The 18,929-nt window shown below is 55.1% G+C and overlaps 1 protein-coding gene across 1 annotated transcript in view; it reads left to right on the plus strand.

Annotated features, from left to right (window-relative positions):
- Nucleotides 1-6: 6 nt before the first annotated feature.
- The window catches only part of SCN4A (sodium voltage-gated channel alpha subunit 4), a 33,650-nt gene continuing 14,727 nt past the window's right edge, over nt 7-18,929 (plus strand). Inside the window, exons 1-15 of the mRNA XM_029963202.1 lie at nt 7-198; nt 486-604; nt 1,547-1,636; nt 2,282-2,410; nt 2,503-2,594; nt 4,234-4,551; nt 5,679-5,742; nt 6,485-6,626; nt 7,382-7,594; nt 9,562-9,726; nt 9,959-10,082; nt 10,775-11,013; nt 12,915-13,088; nt 13,447-13,803; nt 17,034-17,468. Of these exons, the coding sequence (XP_029819062.1) occupies nt 16-198; nt 486-604; nt 1,547-1,636; nt 2,282-2,410; nt 2,503-2,594; nt 4,234-4,551; nt 5,679-5,742; nt 6,485-6,626; nt 7,382-7,594; nt 9,562-9,726; nt 9,959-10,082; nt 10,775-11,013; nt 12,915-13,088; nt 13,447-13,803; nt 17,034-17,468 (2,844 nt within the window). The 5' untranslated portion in view covers nt 7-15. The remainder of the gene's footprint in view (nt 199-485; nt 605-1,546; nt 1,637-2,281; nt 2,411-2,502; nt 2,595-4,233; nt 4,552-5,678; nt 5,743-6,484; nt 6,627-7,381; nt 7,595-9,561; nt 9,727-9,958; nt 10,083-10,774; nt 11,014-12,914; nt 13,089-13,446; nt 13,804-17,033; nt 17,469-18,929) is intronic.

Raw genomic sequence — 18,929 nt, forward strand, 5'->3', positions numbered from 1 at the left:
GCCATCGAGCAGCGCATGGCCGAGGCCGAGGCGCTCCGGATAAAGAGGCAGCATGTGGAGATGCCCGAGGAAGAGGAGGTCAAGCCCAGCAGCGACCTGGAAGCCGGCAAGAACCTGCCCCTCATCTACGGCGACCCCCCCCCGGAGCTCATCGGGACCCCGCTGGAGGACCTGGACCCTTTCTACAAGGACAAGAAGGTGAGGGGCAAAGCTCAGCCCATGGGTGGGCTTGGTGTTAGGTGTAAGTCCCAAGGAAAAGACCAAAGCAGGGACCTTCTCTCCCTTTTACCGTGCCCCAGGGTCTCCTCCTGATGATCCACAACCCCAGACTGTGGTTGCTCCTCCCTGTTCCTTGGGAAAGCCCCAAGCCTTTGGAGTTGCAAACATACGTAGAGGTCTCTCATCTAACAGCAGCTCTTGGTCTGTGGGTGTGTCAGGGGTGTGCAGAAGGGTTAACCCATCTCCTTCCCCTCTTTTCTCCACAGACATTCATAGTCCTCAACAAAGGGAAGTCCATCTTCCGCTTCTCAGCCACCCCTGCCCTCTACATGCTGGGGCCCTTCCACCCCATCCGCAGAGGAGCCATCAAAGTGCTCGTCCATTCATATCCTTATCTCTGGGATGCTGCTCTGCTGCTCAAACCCTGGTGCTCAGAGTGCAAACAGACCTGGGAGAGGGCTGAGAGAAGGGTTTCATGATGGTGTGGTGAGGAAACCTCTTGGGCTGCCCCCCAACGTGGCCAGGACCCACTGACCAGCCAACCAGTCCTTTAGGAGTGGGGGCTTGAAGGCTGTGGGCACCTTGGTGGCACCAAGAGCTCTGCCTTGGTTGGAGAAGGGAGGAATCTGTTTGGTTGAAGAAGGGAAGAAATCTAAGTGGTGGAGCTTCCTAGGAAGAGATTGAAGGTGTTTGAGGCCTGGAGAGACTCAGAAAGGAAGGGAAATGTTTATGGGTCAGGGGATCCTGTCCCACCTGGGAAGTGGGTGAGTTGGGGAGCTCAAAGGATTATTTGGGAGAGGGAAGGGAGAGGAACTGGGACACTGCAGTGCAGGGGAGGAGACAACTTGGGCAGTGCTGGGGCTTTTGGTGTGAGACAAGCAGAGATGGAAAGGCAGGAAAGGACCCCAAGAACAAGAGGGGCGCTCAGGTGGGTGGGAAGTGATCCCAGCAGAGCTCTGGTGGCAGCAGGGGTTGGTGGCCAGGAGTGGGGCAGAAAAAGAGGAGGTGTTTGTGGCAGAGGGGTCAGAGAGGCAGGGAAAGCTGTGTCCTGGGGTGATGGAGAGCAAGGAGCACAGGGGGCAAGAAGGGAGGCAGAGCCAGCACCAGGGAGCCAGGAAGGGGAGGAGAAAGGAAGGGAAGAGGCCAGGATCACACATGGGAGCAGAGGGTCCAAGGGAAAAGTGTGGGCACAGGAGGAGCAGGTCAGGGGGAGGGAGCAGGTCAGGTGGGAGCCAGGACAGGAGGAGCAGGGATGCTTGGCTTCATAACCGTGGGAAGGGGATGACCCAGGCAACAGCCACAGCATTTCTCCTTGACCAGGTTTTAAATTATTCAGCATGTTCATCATGATCACCATTTTAACCAACTGCGTGTTTATGACCATGAACAACCCCCCGCCGTGGTCCAAGAATGTGGAGTAAGTCCCTGTGACCTCCCCCAGCCATGGGGGCCACCCCAGCTTGACAGGACCAAGGCTGAGAGAGGGGTGTTGAGTTCCAGGCACCCTTCAGAGCAGGAGGGGTGTCACTGGAAAATGCTGGTGACCCTCTTGGTCTCAGGAGGAACCTATGCCAGGCATTGCAAAGAGTGTTTCAGAGCTACCCAAAACGTGGTGGGGGCCCCATGACAGGAGTCCACTGTAGAGCAGATTGGGTTGGGTTGGGTCATCGGTGACATTCTGGAGAGGGTGAGCAGATCCACCTGTCCAAGGGTCATGGACAACCTGTCCCAGGTGAGAGGGGGATATCCAGCATTTCCTGCTGTGGTTCTGCACAGTCAGGTCTCAGTGGGGCTTTACAGAGAGCATGGTCGTGTTGGGACATCAGCAGGGATCAGAGGTGTTGCACAATAGTCCCCAGAGGGATGGGTACCTCAAGATGTCCCAACTTACCTTATGAGGTGAGGTGAAAAGCTCACCCAGTGCTGAAGCACCCCAGAAACTCAGCAGCCCTCCAGACTCCGCTCCCCAGGGTGGCCCCATTGTCAGGGGTGGACAAAACCTCATCCTGAGCTGGCCCTTGGACCTTAGGGAGCATCCCCCAAGTCACTGCTCCCGTTCCAGATACGCCTTCACTGGGATATACACCTTTGAGTCCCTCATCAAGATCCTGTCGAGAGGTTTCTGCATCGACGACTTCACATTCCTGCGCGACCCATGGAACTGGCTGGACTTCATGGTCATCTCCATGGCGTGAGTTTGGTGGGAGGGGGGATGACAGGAGGTGTGCACACTGCTGAGTGCCTGGCAGAGACCCTGAAGCCCTTTCCTCTCCTGTCCTGCAGCTACATCACTGAGTTTGTGGACCTGGGGAACATCTCTGCTCTCAGGACCTTCCGCGTCCTCCGCGCCTTGAAAACCATCACCGTCATACCAGGTGGGACTTAACGAAGGGCTCTCCCCTCTGTGTCCTCCCCTGAGCTCAGGTGTTCCCACCTTTCACAGCAATTCCTTGTTCTTTTGACAGCTCTAAGAGAAAACAGAGGAAATAAGGTATTCCATGCTTACAATTTTCCACAAAATTCAGCTTTTGGGTTGTTTGGCAGGAAAAGCCCCTGATGAGCCAGACATCATTTTTAGGGCTCCCTGGAGATGCCTTAAGGGGGTTTGTGCTCACAGTGGGTTTATGGGCTCAATAAACCAAATAGCTCAATTCTTGGAGCCACGAACTCAGTTTTGTCCCCACTGCTGAGCTTGCTTGGATGGAGATATTTAATGGCTATTGGTGCAAGAGCCACGTGGTGAGTGTTTAATATCACCCCAACCTCCTGCCTGTGGTGTGAGGAGACGTTACCAATTATCTCTGATGGCTGTTCCCCAAATCTGATACCACCCTGCTTTGGTACCAGCTGATGCAACCAGTGATCCCACAGAAGGGATCACTCAGACCCCTTGAAGAAGCACGAGACTGAACTGGAACTGATAATCCCTTGTGGTGAATAAATTCTCGTGTCCCTGCAGCCTCCAGATCTTTAGGGTTCACGTTTGAACATTTTTTGCCTTCATCAAACAGGCTAAAAATTGTGTTTAGCAAAATGTAAACTGCTGCTTTTTTAGGGAATGACATCCCCCAGAGGCCCTGCAGAAATAGCAGTTGCAAAAATAAGCTGGTTTGAGAATGGCTGACCTTGGCCATTCCCCAGCCAGACAAACCCTTGAAGAACAGGGTTTTACCTCAATAGTTTGGGGAGCAAGGAGCAGGCGTGATGAGAGGGCTGAAAATCATGTCTTTGGAGAACTGCCTCCACATGAGAAAGCTCTGTGCCCAGAGATGCTTTTAGGATCAATGTTGGGATGTCCCAGCATCACCCATCACCCGTGCAGACCTTGGGTGATGGGAACACCATCCTCCCTGGCAAAAGCCCACCAAGGATCCGTGGATGAGCCTCCTCTGTGGAGGAAGCAGCAATGCTGGGAGGGGGAGATGAGTTAATCCAGATGCTTAATGCAGATGACACTTTGTCACCTTCACTTGGACACACTGGGGATTCTCCAGCTTGAAGGATCAGGATGGAGGGTCTGGATGGGTTCCTGACCACCCAAGGGACAGCAGCACATGTGCTGTTGGACCACAGAGGCTTTCCTGGAGCTGAGGGAGGTGCTCAGCATCGTGCAGCTGGGCCAGCAAGAGCTTTTCCACGTGCCACTGTAGTGGTTTGGGCCAAAAAAGGCCAGATTGTGACATTTGGGGGAACAGAAAGTCCAAAGGCATTGACAGGCTGGGGTGAGCTTTGTCTTGGGATGTCCCAAGGTTGGGATGGGGGAGCCTTGGCCAGCACCAGTCCAAGGGGGACAGTTTTGGGGGAAGGGTTTTTACTGCTCAGCAATGTGTGGGGACAGAGGGACAGCTGGGATGTGACACGGGACACAGAGCTGGGGGTCTGAGCCCGTGGGAGGGGAACTTGGTGACGCCACATATCCCCACCAGACCCGGCAGCTTTCGGGAACGCCACAGCACGTTCCCCCACGATTAGCAAAGGAGCAATTAGCTCAGTGGTGACACAACTTCTCCTCAGGGCTGAAGACGATCGTTGGGGCTCTGATCCAGTCGGTGAAGAAGCTCTCAGATGTCATGATCCTCACGGTTTTCTGCCTGAGCGTGTTCGCCCTGATCGGCCTCCAGCTCTTCATGGGCAACCTGCGCCAGAAGTGCGTGCGGTGGCCCCCTCCCAACATCACCTTCCTGGGGGACTTGGAGCTGGACAATGACACGTTGGTCAACTCAACATTTTACGACTTCGTGGATGACTTTGCCAGCAACTTCACCGGCAACTTCACCGGCAACTTCACCAGCAACAGCACCTTTGATTTCGAGGCCTACATCAGTGATGAAGGTAAGTAAATGCTCGTGCAGCCCCTTCTCTCCACACCCATCACCCTGGTGGGCTCCTCTGTTTCCCTGCTCCTCCTGTGCCAGAACAAGATGGTTTGCTCACTTGGATCTTCCTGCCAGGGTGCTTTGCAAGGAGATGTGGCTGGTGGGTGAAGCAGGTTGTGCACACACACAGGAGGCGCAGATGGGATCAAATCCACCTTGACAGGGAAAATGTGGTCCTCCAGGACAAGCTAAACTCCTCCAGAAATGTTTCACCATTGGAAAAACCAGTGTCTCCATCTCTCACTTGCTCGTGAGGGCACAATCTCCCACTGGAGTGGTCAAAGCAGGGAGACCAAACCCTGCAGGAGCAGATGGGGCTTCGGGTGGAAACAGAGAGGGAAGGATGCAGGAATGACATTTCTCACCCACTTTCACAGCTGCATCATAGCTGGGTCCTTCCCCAGGTCCACAGTGAGCATTGCAACACCACGACAGCCACAGGAGGGGAAGGAGGGAGAGGTGGGACCAGCACAGGTCCTCAGGCAGTCATCCAAAACTGCTACTTTCCTATCCCTTCTTTGAAAATTTGGTCCCAAAGTGTGGGATTTTGTTTGTTCTTTGGTTTTGAGTTTTTGGGTCTGCACTGGAGTTGTAGGGAGGAGCTTTAAGGAGCCCTGGTCTGTGAGCAGGGTGAGCTTCTCCACTGGGCAGGGGATGGGAGCAACAGGAGGAAGGCAAAAGCCATGGAGCAGTAGCAGTTTCACAAGGTTTTTCTGGGACTCCTGCAGTCCCCCATGCTCACTGTTCCTGGGGAATGTCCTGCTTTTCCCAGCAAAACAGGCAAGCTCTGATCCTTTGACCACATGTTAACCCACTTTTCCAGGAGCCCTGACCCTGACCAGCTCCAAAGCTGTTCATGGGCTTGGGAGTCCTCTGATTAAACACTGCCATGAACTAGCACCAACACAAAGAGTAAAGTCAGAAGAGATACCCCAGTGTCCAATGCTGGGATTCAGTGACATTCCCTGGGACTCAAGGAATTTCCCTGACAGCAAGTTGCTACCAAGAATTTGAAAATCAATAAAATTTATTTATGTATTTATTTATTTATTGTTATGTCTCGCTCTTTCCCCAACTCCAAAGCCAATTTCTACTTCCTGGAGGGAGCCCTCGACGCCCTGCTCTGCGGGAACAGCAGCGATGCCGGGTGAGTGCAGTCCCTGCTGGGGGCTGAGGGCCCCTCTGGACCCCTGGGAGGGGATGAGGGAGGTGGTGCAGCCAGTTTGGGATGGGACGGGTCTGGGAATGTTGCTCTGCAGGCGAGCAGTCTGGGCATCCCAATGGATCAGCCTGGGAGGGATATCAGTCTGGGCATCCCAATGGATCAGCTTGAGGGGGGATATCTGTTTGAGCATCCCAGTGGTATCAGCTTGAGCAGATATGGACCCAGGCATCCTGACTGTATCAGCTTGGAGGGGGTACCAGTCCAAGCATCCCAACTGCATCAGCTTGGGCGGGTATGGGTTGGAACATCCTGCTGGTATCAGTTTGGGGGAGTGTCAGTCTGGCCATCCTGACTGTATCAGCTTGGGGGGGGGTTGGTCCAGGTACCCTGGTGGTGTCAACTCTGGGGAAGGTGGTATCAGTCCAGGCATCCAACTGTATCACATTTGGGGGGCATCACTCTGGGCATCCCAACTGTATCAGCTGGGGGGTTGTTGATGGGAGCACACTGATGGTATCAGCTTGAGGTGGTATCTCTCAGGGCATCCTGACTCTATCAGCTGTGGGGAAGGTGATATCAGTCCAGGCATCCAAACTGTATCAGCCTGGTGGGAAGGGTCCCCCCAGTGCATTTCCATGTCTCCAGGGCTGGAGGGTTTGGCTGTGGGTGCCAGAAGGGGCAGTTTGGGGGCTCACACCAGCTGCCCCCGTGGCTCCTTTGGCAGGAAGTGCCCCGAAGGGTACGAGTGCATGAAGGCAGGGAGGAACCCCAACTATGGCTACACCAGCTACGACACCTTCAGCTGGGCCTTCCTGGCCCTCTTCCGCCTCATGACACAGGACTACTGGGAGAACCTCTTCCAGCTGGTAGGCACCACATTTCTGTCCTTGTGCAAGAGCTCCTCTTGTTTCAGTGCTGCCCCTGGTCTGAGACAGGTGAAAAGTCATTGACTGGAAATTTGTGGGTCCTTGTCTTGTGGTTTATGGATCCGGAGGTGGTGCCTGGTCCCATCCAGTTCCCTGACCTGAGAGTGCAGTTTATTTTCCAGGGCAAAGCCCGGGTGTGCTGCAGTGGTGCTGTCAGCTCTGTCATGGAAATCAGGGATTTATAAGGGTATTTATTGCAGCTCTGGCTTAAGCTGAGGGAGAGGGTAAGGAGGACAAGACATGTCACTTGTCCCCTGATTGAGTCACCCTCTAGGGAGACACCACAAAACCTGGTCCAGAGGTTGTTCAGGCTGTTCTATGTCCTCTGGAAAGGATTATACCCAGATCCAGAGTGAGAAAAGGACCACTTTGTCCCAAGGGTGAGACCTGAGAAGCTGGGGGCTGAGGGACATCAGCCCCTCCCAGCACAGCGAGTCACTGATGAAATACTGTCCCACCTCCACACGTGCTCACAGCCCTGGGAACAAGAGGGCTGTGCTGAGACTTATGGCTGCTTCCCACAATTCCTAACCCAGTGCTGCAGGGAGGTCCACTGGGCAATGACCAGCCCTTGGGGAAGCTGGGAGCAAAGTATTTTCCTCCTCCCACAAATGGGAGGGTGTCCCAGTGCAGGACATTTCCTTGGAATCATCGCCAAAGCGATGCCGTGACAGCCCTGCCTCCTCTTCCCACAGACACTGCGTGCAGCGGGGAAAACCTACATGATCTTCTTCGTGGTGGTCATATTTCTTGGCTCCTTCTACCTCATCAACCTCATCCTGGCAGTGGTGGCCATGGCTTACGCTGAACAGAACGATGCCACGCTGCTGGAGGAGCAGCAGAAGGAGGAGGAATTCCAGCAGCTCATGGAGCAGCTGAAGAAGCAACAAGAGGAGCAAGAAAAGATGGTTGGTGGGAAGTGTGGAGGCTGAAATCTCAGGAATGGGGGAGAAAAGGGAGCGTGGTGGTGCATCCATTTATGTAAAATCCAAGCATAAGGCCCATTTGGTTCATAGGAAGGGAAGATAATCACTGAGTAACTATTCTGAGGCTCACAGATGAATCAAAAAGTTGAGATACAACCCTGTGGGGTAAAAAAAAAAAGGCTGAAAATATTTAATTTCCACATCCAAATCCCAGGACGGGGAGCACTGGGAGGCAGCAGAGAGGAGCAGCATGGAGGGGGGTGGTGTCTGAGAGGAGGAGGTGAGGGACAAGGCATGAATGTCACCAGAACTAACACTGAAGCTCCCTGGAGCACATCAGGAGCCTGGCAGGGAGCTCGGGCACAGAGTCATCAGGGTACAAGGGTGGTGCCCCAGGAAGATGGGGCAGCTGCAGCAAAGCTCAGTGTGTTTGCAAACCGTTTGCTTTGGCCTGCAGACAGAAGAAAGGGCTTGAGAGACCCTGAGTCTCACTGGGGAAGTTCTGGTGCCCTCGTGGGAGCCAAGGAAACCTGGTATGGTGGAAGGTGTCCCTGCTCATTGCAGGAGGGTTGGAAATGAATGCTCTTTGAGGTCCCTTCTTCAAACCATTCTGAGATTCCATAAATGCCAGGTTGGAAGGGTCCTCCAGGATCATCTGTTCCAACCTCTCTTGGCAAAAGCATGACCTGGACAAGAGACATTTGCTCTGTTGTGATCCCAGGGTGTTACCTTAGCCCCTTTTTGGTCCTTGGGTGTGTTTTTTAGCACAATGTGCCTGTAAAAACATGGCCAAAAGCCTCTGTGATGTCTGGGACCATCTCTAATCATCATTTTGATCTATGTCAGCAACATCCACGGGAGCCATCCCTGCAAATCTGTTAGTTTGGGCAAAACACCAGCTCCCTTGCATGCAGAGAGACACAAAACAATGTCTGACTGTCTCTAGAGCTTATCTGTGCTGAGCCACAACATCCTCTGAGGAAGTGGCTTGTTTTTATCTGGCTGCTCCTGTTTGCAGGATGGGGCTGAGCAAGCCCTGCCCGAGGGACTCCAGGGTTGGGGGGTCAGGCTGAGCAAATTAACCAGGAGTTGGCCAGAGGGTTTATTAAGGGATGTTATTCCTTTCTAGGCCCATAGACAAATTAAAAAGACAGAGAGAATAAGGCTGAGTGTGAGGGTAAAGCACCTACGAGAAATGGGGGCTTGGATCTGTTCAATATGCCATGACTGAGTGGGGAAACTGTGTTGGATCTCAGCGATGTGCAGTGGGAATAGGGATGTTCCCAATCCTCTGTGGCATCCTTAGGGTGTAGTAAACTTCAGATGTTAATAGCAGTGTCAGAAAGAAAAAGAAAAAAAATAAAAATAAATAATTTGTTGTGCAATAATACAACACCGGGGGGGGGGGGGGGGAAGTAATTAAATTTTGATCCAAACATTCACAAATTCAGTGCAAGTCCAAAAATCTTGGAGATCACACTTCAGAATTATCTTTGAAGATTTTTCCTCTTTCCCATTTGGAATGAAAGCATGTTTCAAAGCATGTTGAATGAACATGAATGAAAGCATGTTTTCAAATTTTCCTGCAAGACAGAACTGAGAAAGTTTGCATAGTTTTGTCCTTATGAGTTATTCCTCTTGACCAAATTTGAACAGATTTAATTCATCAGTGCAAGTGAAAGGGAAAGGCTTGGAACTGCTGGTGAGCTACTGCAAAGAGGTGGAGAATTCCCGAGTGGTTTGGGTGGGAAGGGACCTTAAAGCCCATCCAGTCCCATGGGCAGGGACACCTTCCACTAGCCCAGGTTGCTCCAGGGCCCATCCAACCTGGCCTTGGACACTCCCAGGGGTGGAAGGGGTTTTCCCAAGCCCTCCCCAGCCTGGTGCCCGCTGTGGGATGGTCCCAGGGCCGTGGGCAGGGGGTGATGGGGCTGTGGGTTGTTGTGCAGTTGCAGGACCGGCGGTCCAGCAGTGGTTCCCTGCCCAGCACTGTGGCCGAGAAGGAGCAGAAGGAGCACGACTCAGACCTCAACAGTGACCAGGACAAGGCCAAGGACTGCAACGGGCAGGTGATCCCCAAGATCACCCTGCAGAGATCTGATACGGTGATTGATGTACGTGCTTGGCTCTCCCTCTGCCATCCCCTGAGGGTGCCCACCCTGACAAACCCCCCTGGAGGGATGGGCCTGTGCCCAGCTCATTGTGGGTTGGGTCCTACGAGCCTCCAGCCCACCTGGGGTTCCCACCTTGCACCCCAAGGTCTCTCCACACCGTGCCCTTTTTTCTGCCTGCTGTCCTTCAGTGCATTAAACAGCTTCTCCCCTTCCATCCCTTCTCTCCTTCTAGTTCAACCCAACTTTTGAGCCAGAGAAACAGGACCACAACCACCTCACTGTGGGCAACCAAGATGGGCCAGGACTCGAGAAGAGGGTGGGAAGTGCCCTCAGTGTCATCTCCAACGCTGTAGAAGGTACATTTCCCCCAGCCTGGGTGAGGGCTGGGGGTGCCCTGTGGTGTGTTGGTGGGTTTGGGTTGGTGACAGTGGCTGTCCCAAATCCCCAGCCCCACGCAAGGGACGACTCTGGGCCTGAGGTCTCCATACAGGGTCAGGGCACTGCAGTGATGCCCAAGCAAGGCTTTTCATCCTAGCTCACTTGGATGATGCCTGGAGGCAATAATCCAATATCTCACACAAATTAGGGATTACAGTTGATTAGAGAAGTCTCCAGAGCCAATTTCCCAGGAGCTGCTGCCTCAGCTTCAGCAAAAAATGCCATGAACTCAGCAACAGCAGGCTCTGTCCTCCCTGAGAACGGGAACAAAACCCTCTGGCCACCCCAGAGGAGTTCCCTTGGATGTCCCTCCAATCTCAGTGTGGCAGGGACACCTCAAATCCCGCCCAGGGGCTGAGAGCAGGATTGGACCAACAGTTCCCTGACTGATCTACCTTTCCATCCCTCTCCAGCTGGGAGGGTCAAGTCTGCAATGTCGCTGTGCCTGGGCATGGGGGGGCTCCTCCTTTTGGGAGCCCCCATATTAAACTCATAGGTTTTCTAGGGCTGGTTCAGGGCCTCAGGAGAAGTCACTTCTAGAGGGCACTTGCCCACCAGGGTGAGGACAGGATAATCCTGCACTGACATCATCATCCTTTCCTGCCCTCAGAGCTGGAGGAAGCTCACCAGAAGTGCCCGCCCTGGTGGTACAAATTTGCCCACACCTTCCTGGTCTGGAACTGCTGTTTGCCGTGGGTGAAGTTGAAGGAGTTTGTCAAGATGGTGGTGATGGACCCCTTCGTGGACCTGGGCATCACCATCTGCATCGTGCTCAACACACTCTTCATGGCCATGGAGCATTACCCCATGACAGAGGAGTTTGAGAACGTGCTGTCTGTGGGCAACCTGGTAGGCAGCTCTGGGCAATCCATCCTTCCCATTTAGGGGCACAGCAGCCCCATCTCCCACCTCGTGGGCAGATCCCCCCCTCTGCTGCTGTTGTGATATTCAAACAGTGTGGATTCCTGCCTGAAAACACATCCCTGAGAAAGCACTGCAGGGGTCTGACCACAGCATCCCCGCTCAGGGCTGGACTCCAGGATGGTCCAGACAAGGGAATTGGTGTGGGGGGGGAATCCATCATTCCCTGCTCTCCTCCTGCTGCAGCCTCTGCCTGCCTTGGTGCATCTCCAGCGTGGCCACAGCCTTGCAGAGCTCTCCTGAGCCATCCTCTACATCACAACCCAGGGTCAGGCACGAGCTGCTGCCAGCCCTGGCTGACACCACGCTGTCCTTGTGATGCTGGGTGGCCACGGGGCAGAGAGGGGGGAATTCCAGACTGTGGGAGCAAACCAGTCCCCACTGAGCAGGAAGAAACAACGCTGGCAGCACTAAAAATAATAATAATAATCAGGGCTTTTCCATGTGAAATCACTGCAAATCTGAGCTGTCCTGATTTTATAGGTGTATTTAACACCCAGCTGTGGCTGCTCCTGCTCTGAGCTCAGGGCAAATGGCTTTGAGCTACATGGAATCTGCTGGTGGGACAGGACCAGGAGGCCCCTGATAGCAGGGGGAAATGCATTAAGGGGTGGGAGAGCTCCCATCTCTTCTCCTCTCACCTTGCCCTGCTCCAGCACTTGCTGAGACCTCTCTGAGCACAGGCCCTGGAGTGACAGATGCCAGTGGCTGTGCCCAGGCAGGCAGGACGCCGTGCAGCACATTTCTGCTTTGTCTCTGATTTCAGGCAGGAAATACAAGGGGATTAATGGGCTGGTGCTCAAGGCACGGTCGCGCTGCAGGATGGCTCCAGCCCTTCCTTTGGGCCAGCAGCTTTTCTGGCTGGGCATGATTTGCTGGGAAAGGGCCAGGTAGGGATGGGAGCAGGAGAAGTAGCTCCCACTGAGATGTGGTTTCCCCCCAGATTTCCTGCCTGTGCCAGAATTAAAGCTGCAGTGCTGCTGCCCGTCCCATGCAGGCTGTAAAGGGCAGGAGCAGGGATCCGCTGGCAGGAGCAGAACAGGGGGTGTTTGTGAGCTGGCATTCAAAGGGCATGTGGGGGCCATCCCTTGGGATACTGGGGGCATTTGTGGGCTGGCAGTCAAAGGGCACACAAGGGCCATCCCGTGGGATGCTGGAGCATGAACAGAGCAGGGGACATTTGTGGGCTGGCATGCAAGGGCCATGTGAGGACCATCCCCTGGGATGCTGGAGCAGAAGCTGGGCTGTTGCAGCCTCTCCTCCCTGCCCAGTGGAGGCACAGACCTGTGTGTCCCAACACTATCCACATCCAGGCCAAATCTGTCCCCGGGCCCCTCTGCACGTGCTGTGTCATGGAATTGCACCGAGGATGGTAATTGTCACATCACTGAGCCCTCTCTGGAGTAACGTGATAATACACAGAGCTGTTGTAGTCCCAGGGAAGGAGTAATGTGTAAAATCCAGATCAGCTGTCACAAGGCTCAGGGAGGGACAGGGGCATCCCAGTAGCAGCCCAGTTCCCAGTGCTGGGTGTCTGTGATTCACCAGTTATTCAGAAGGGGTCCCTTTGCCAGTGAAACTTTTATTTTTAATTTCCAGCAGCTAACTCACACCTCTGTGTCCCTCCAGAAGCAATCAGTCACCAGTACTCCCAGTCTGGCTTTACCAGCCACACTGGGCAGCAGCTGGGGAGCTTGTTCCCAGCTGGGACTGGACCTAAAGGGGCAAAATTCTTTGGGAATACACCAAAAAAGAGAGGTGCTGCCCACCCCCACCCCGAGGCTCTGCACTGCTTTACAACCGAAGTGACAGGGTGCTGCTTCCCACAGGTCTTTACAGGGATCTTCACGGCGGAGATGGTCCTGAAGCTCATTGCTCTGGATCCCTACGAGTACTTCCAGCAGGGCTGGAACATCTTTGACAGCTTCATCGTCACCCTGAGCCTGGTGGAGCTGGGCTTGGCCAACGTGCAGGGGCTCTCCGTGCTCCGCTCCTTCCGCTTGGTACGTGCCAGGGAGGACTCGCAGTGCCTGGGGGTTGTGGCTGTGATTGGCACCCGGGCAGAGATGGCTTGTTCAGCCTCCTCTGTAGTGGTCACCAACTAAAGATAACACTGAGAGTCAAGCTAAATATTTAGGAAAGTCAGAGCCTGTGCTCTTCCCAGAGTGTTTGACCCCTGCTGCCTTCATAAAGCAGCCCCGAGGAGGTGTGATCGCAGCGTCACAGCCTTGCTGACAGCCTGTGGCAACGGCAGCCCCAAGGCCAAACCAACACCCACCCCCCAAGCCAAACTAACACCGCCCCAAGCCAAACCAACACCCCCCAAGCCAAGCCAACACCTCCCCTCCTTGCTCCCCACAGCTGAGGGTCTTCAAGCTCGCCAAGTCCTGGCCCACCCTCAACATGCTCATCAAGATCATCGGCAACTCCGTGGGCGCCCTGGGGAACCTCACGCTGGTTCTGGCCATCATCGTCTTCATCTTCGCCGTGGTGGGGATGCAGCTCTTCGGGAAGAGCTACATTGAGTGCGTGTGCAAGATCTCCGTGGACTGCACCCTGCCCCGCTGGCACATGAACGACTTCTTCCACTCCTTCCTCATCGTCTTCCGCATCCTCTGCGGGGAGTGGATCGAGACCATGTGGGACTGCATGGAGGTGGCCGGCCAGACCATGTGCCTCATCGTCTTCATGATGGTCATGGTCATCGGGAACCTCGTGGTGAGTTCTTAGGGCTGGGGTGGAAGGTGGGGGGCAGGGGCAGAGGGTGGGGTGGGGTGGGGGCAGAGTCACAGAACCACAGAATCACAGGATCAGCCAGGTTGGAAAAGACCTCTGAGGTCATCGAGTCCAACCCATGACCCAACCCCACCTTGTCAACTAGACCAGAGCACTGATGCCACATCCAGTCTCTTCTTAGACACCTCCAGGGTCGGTGACTGCACCACCTCCCTGGGGAGCCCGTTCCAATCCCAATCACTCTTTCTTCCTACTGTCCAACCTAAACCTCCCCTGGCACGGCTTAGGACTGTCCAGCTCAGCTCATCTACAGGGCTGGTTGGAGCTGCACAGGAGCACTGGAACAGGGCTCTACCTCCCTCCCATGGGCCTGGTGGGACGTGCTGTGTGTCAGCCCTGTGTGAAACAGGGTGAGAAGCGATTTCTGAGGGACCTTCAGCTGAAACCAGATCAGGGACTGAAGGGGAAACTGAGGCACGGAAAACAACAACGGGCTTTAGGCAGAGCCAGGAGCAACTCTGGGACAAAAGAGAGCTCAGCTTCAAGTTGCCTTTCTTCTCCACTTGGCTTTTCAGGCTTTCCTCCCTGTTTCCCCCCCTCCTGCAGTGAGGGATGGAGGCAGTGCTTTATCCAGCACATCCCAAGGCTGGCCCTTTGCTTTCGGCAGCAGCCCCCCCGCCCAAGGCTCTTGCAGATCCCCAACATTCCCAGTCCTCACCTCAGTCCAGGAGGTGATACCCTGGACCCCTCTGCACCTCCTTCCATGGGTCCTGGTCCTCATCACCCCCTCCCTGCCTACCTCCCTCCCCACTAATCCAAGCTGCTCACTGCCTGTCCTGCAGGTTTGCAAGTTCCAGGAGAGCATGAAATCCTTTCTAAACTTGGTAACCCTCTCGCTGGCAGCTTTGGAGCTTGTTTTCCAGCCTGCGTGGGCCCTGCTCTCCCTTCTTGAGGAGCAGGGCAGGGGAGGGAAGCGGCCGCCTGCCCGAGTCGCTCCTGTTACTTGCCGGGGTTGTGTAAGCCTTTTGGAATTTGCTTTGAAAAACTATCTGCCCGGGGAGCTGCTGATGCCTCCGTCCCCAGGGCGGCTGGCAAAGCCCTCCAGAGGGGTGAAAGGAGCCCCAGGGAGAAACACAGAGCACCCCATGGCTTGGGTCAGGGACTGGGCAGCCTGGAGTGTCCCACTTCCAGGACAGAAAGTTGGGATTTGGGTGCTGCTTGGTTTCCCTGGCTAATGAAAGGTATTTGAGGCTTTGAACTGGTCCCCAGAGCAGGACAGAGCTCGCCCCAGGGTGTCCTGGGGTCTGTGGGTAGTGCTGGACAGACGAAAGGAGCAGCCCTGTGCACTCCCTGAGCTGCCCATCACCCACCATTCAGCAATGGTTTGTGATGCCACCTTTGGAGGGGCACCCATTCATTTGGATTGTAATGCTGAATGAGGCTGAAAATCACCCATAAACAGCTGGAGCCTCTGCAGAACCATCTGCAGAGAGTGCAGGAGACTGGGAATCACAGCTGGGCCTGTGGAAACATTTCTTCTTCTGGAGCTTGTTTTTGGAATAGGACAGCCCATACACCCCTCCAGGACACTCTCCTGGAAAAGACAGGGGGGCAGTAGGATTTTCAGCTGGTGGGGCCAGCGACAGCCCTTCCAGAGGTGCAGGGGTTCCCCTCTCTGAACTGCACCCCAGCCCTGGCAGCTCCTGCAGGGAAACATGGAGCACAAACACGTAGAGAGCCGTCTCTGCCCCCTTCATCCCCTCTGCCAGGCTCTCCTGGCCCTGTCTCAGGTATTTCCAAGTCCTGGAGCCTGTCCCAAGTATGCCAGAGCCTCCCAAGTATCCCAGAGCAGGGAGGTGTGTGTTTCTCTCTGCTTCCCCTGCGGGAGGAATAAGGTGACGGGTTGGTCGTCCTTTACTGTTAATGACACTTTGAGCATTTCCTTTGGGGTTATTAAGGGAAAAGGGAGGAAGTCAGTCGGGTGACAAGGTAAGGGACTCCTGTCCAACAAAGCCAGAGCCAACGGCAGCTATTAGCTGTAATTGGTACTTAACGTAAGCATTAAACTGATGGGCCCGGGGGGATTTATTTAAAGACGAGGTTTAAGGCATATGGTATGAGCCATGTGAAAGCAGCAGTGACCTTGGATAGCAGCTAATTCCCGGCTCAGATACTCTGCTGGCACAACAGGGCACAAACATCAACAGCTGTGGGCTGGGCCCATCTCTGCTCCAGGCAGTGGGTGCCTGGCTGGGCGCTGGGGTGCCTGTCCCACTCCTCTTCCCATGGGCTGCTCCAGATTTCTGGCATGCAGTGAGTCAAACTGTGCCAGGGGAGGCTGTGGAGGGGCCCAGTCATGTTTTGGGCATGGTGAAGTAGGAGAGATCTAAAGGAAGCAGAAGAGCCCATGTTTGGAGCTGTACAGAACATTTGCATCCCCATGAGCTGAGATGAAATCCCACTTTCCATGGAGCAGAGCAGTTTCTGGGAGACAGGGATGAGGTGGGGGGGCTCAGGCTCCTCTGGGGCACCGGGGTGTGGGAGACCCTCAGGAGCATGCTGGGCATCTGAACTACCAGGGAAGAGGAGAGGAAGAGTTGCAGCAGGGAGGACAACGAGCAGGAGCTTTCTGCCTGGGGAGAGAAATGACATAACCATAGAATCAGAGAATCCCAGAATGGTTTGGGTTGGAAGGGAACTTAAAGATCTTCCCATTCCAACCCCCTGCCATGGGCAGGGGCACCCTCCACTATCCCAGGTTGCTCCAAGCCCTGTCCAAGCTGGCCTTGGACACTTCCAGGGATGGGGCTTCCCCACCAGAGCTGAGTTGCATCCCTGTGGGTGGGGGAGTCCCACATGGGGACCAGCCAGGCCAAGAGCTCCAAGAGACCAAAGGGAGGGACACGGTGAAGCTGGTTTGAGAGGGGCTGAATGATTGGTATCACTTACAAATGGATCAGCAGGACCCAGGCAGCTGGGGGTGATGCTGAGGGCATCAGAGCCCAGGAGGAAGTGAGGAGGAGCATGTCCATGTCCTCCAGGAGATGAGGTTGGCACCTCTGCAGTCCCCAGAGCTGGGTGAGGGGAGGACAGAGCCCACGACACGCTCAGGGGTTTCTCCACAGCCCCTCTGGGTGGTCCCCGTGGAGCTGAGGCTGGTGCTGGATGTCAAGGCTGGTGTTTTTGGGGTTTTGTGTCCCCCCCCCCTCCAGGTGCTGAACCTCTTCTTGGCTTTGCTGCTGAGCTCCTTCAGCGCCGACAGCCTGGCGGCGTCGGACGACGACGGCGAGCTGAACAACCTGCAGATCGCCATCGGCAGGATCAGCCGCGGCGTCGCCTTCGCCAAGGCCGCGCTCCTCACGCTGCTCCGGCGGCTCTGCAAGGGCAAGAAGGTGGCCCCGGAGGAGGAGCAGGAGCCCAGCAAGAGGGAAAACTCCGTGCTGAACCACGTGGACACCACCCAGGAGACCAAGTCGGGGGGGTACCTGGACGGGATCGCCGGCAAGGAGCATATCTTCATGGACGAGCTGGATCACATGAACTTCATCAACAACCCCAACCTGACCGTGCAGGTCCCCATCGCCTCGGAGGAGTCCGACCTCTACGAGGAGACCAGCACCCAGTCTGAGACCGAGGACACCACCAAGGTAAGGAAGGCAGGTGGAAAGGTCTCACCCCAAACCAGGGCTTGCCCCGTTCTTGCTATGCTGCTAAAAGAACGATGCTCGTTTGAGTTACTTTTAGCTTTTCCACAGTGTGTGGCAGGAGCCAAACTTGGGGTTTCCCAACCTGGCATTTCCCAGTGTAACCTGGAGTTGGGGGTTGGGTCCAAGCAGAGGTTTGGCCTGTTTGGGGTCAGATTATGGGGTTATTGCTAATGCCAGAGGGGCCCTCACACCCCCAGGGATGGTGCAGGGACCAGAGCGCTCAGTTTGGGGTTAAAGATGTTCCAGAGGAATCTGATGCCAGGAAATCTGCTGATGGCACTATCATTGGATCCACTGCTAATGCCTCCAAAAGCATCACCAGGGGGGGCATGAAACCAGATGGAGGAGCTTAGCAGGAGTGAACATGAAGCGATGCAGGTTGGATCCAAAGCTGATCAGACAGCTGAGATCAGCACTGAGGTGTGGGGGGAGCTGTCAGGGTTCATGGGACGTTGATCACCTCACTGGGAGGGTGGCAGGGGGACAGGAAACTCAGGAATAGTGGACACAGAAAGGAGGGTGATGGGCTGGTGGGAAATTGCTGCTCACCCCGAGGTCCTGGGGAAATGTGGGGAGGCTGAGGGTGCTGTGGTGGAGAGGAGCAGATAAATCAGTCTGGAAAGGGGTTTCATAGGAATAAAAAGCAGTTCTGATGGGAGGTTTGTCATGACTGTCGATGGCAAACGTGTCTGCCCAGGAGTTGGGGGCCTGTGGGAAGCTCTGTCCCAGCTAGTCCTGTTGTGTGCCAGGGTAGAAGGCAGCACAGTGCTGCTGAGCACCTGGATGTGACTGCACAGGGAGCCCAGGAAGAATGAACCAGAGTTCCCAAAGCCATGGAGCCACTCGCCTCCCCCCTTCTGCAGGATCCTCCCAGCTCAGCACAGTGACAGCGGCTCTGCAAAAAGAGCAGACTATCCTGATTCTTTGTTTTTAGCTGGGAAAACAGTGCTTTCAGCAGCTGGGGCTGCAGGAAGGGACAGAAGGAAAGGTGGTGGCTGGCTGTGACCCACTGTGACCGTGCTGCTAAGCTGTACTCAGAGGGGACGTGTGCCTGGAGCACCTTGGTCAAAGCAATGGGCAAGGAGGGGTTGTGCTGTCATTCCCTTTATTGTTGCCAGCAGGAGGGCTGAGAGTTGGCATTTTCCCCCAAATTTTTCCTACTACAACTGCAGTCCCGTGGCACTAATCCCCTGCACACCCAGCCCGTGCCAGAGCACACTGCACAGAAGTGATGCCAATGCCAACCTGGCCAGCACAGGGGGACACACCCAGCCTGGGCTGTGAGGTCCCCAGGGACCTCAGTTCACTGCCACCATGATGTGCTTCCCTTAGGCCCTGGAAGGGGCTCTCAGGTCTCCCTGGAATCTTCTGCCTTTTAGCCAGGCAGAAAAGGGCCTGGGA

Source organism: Manacus vitellinus, unplaced genomic scaffold (assembly GCF_001715985.3).
Source record: "Manacus vitellinus isolate BGI_N305 unplaced genomic scaffold, ASM171598v3 scaffold_100_pilon, whole genome shotgun sequence".
NCBI classification, from domain to species: Eukaryota; Metazoa; Chordata; class Aves; order Passeriformes; family Pipridae; genus Manacus; species Manacus vitellinus.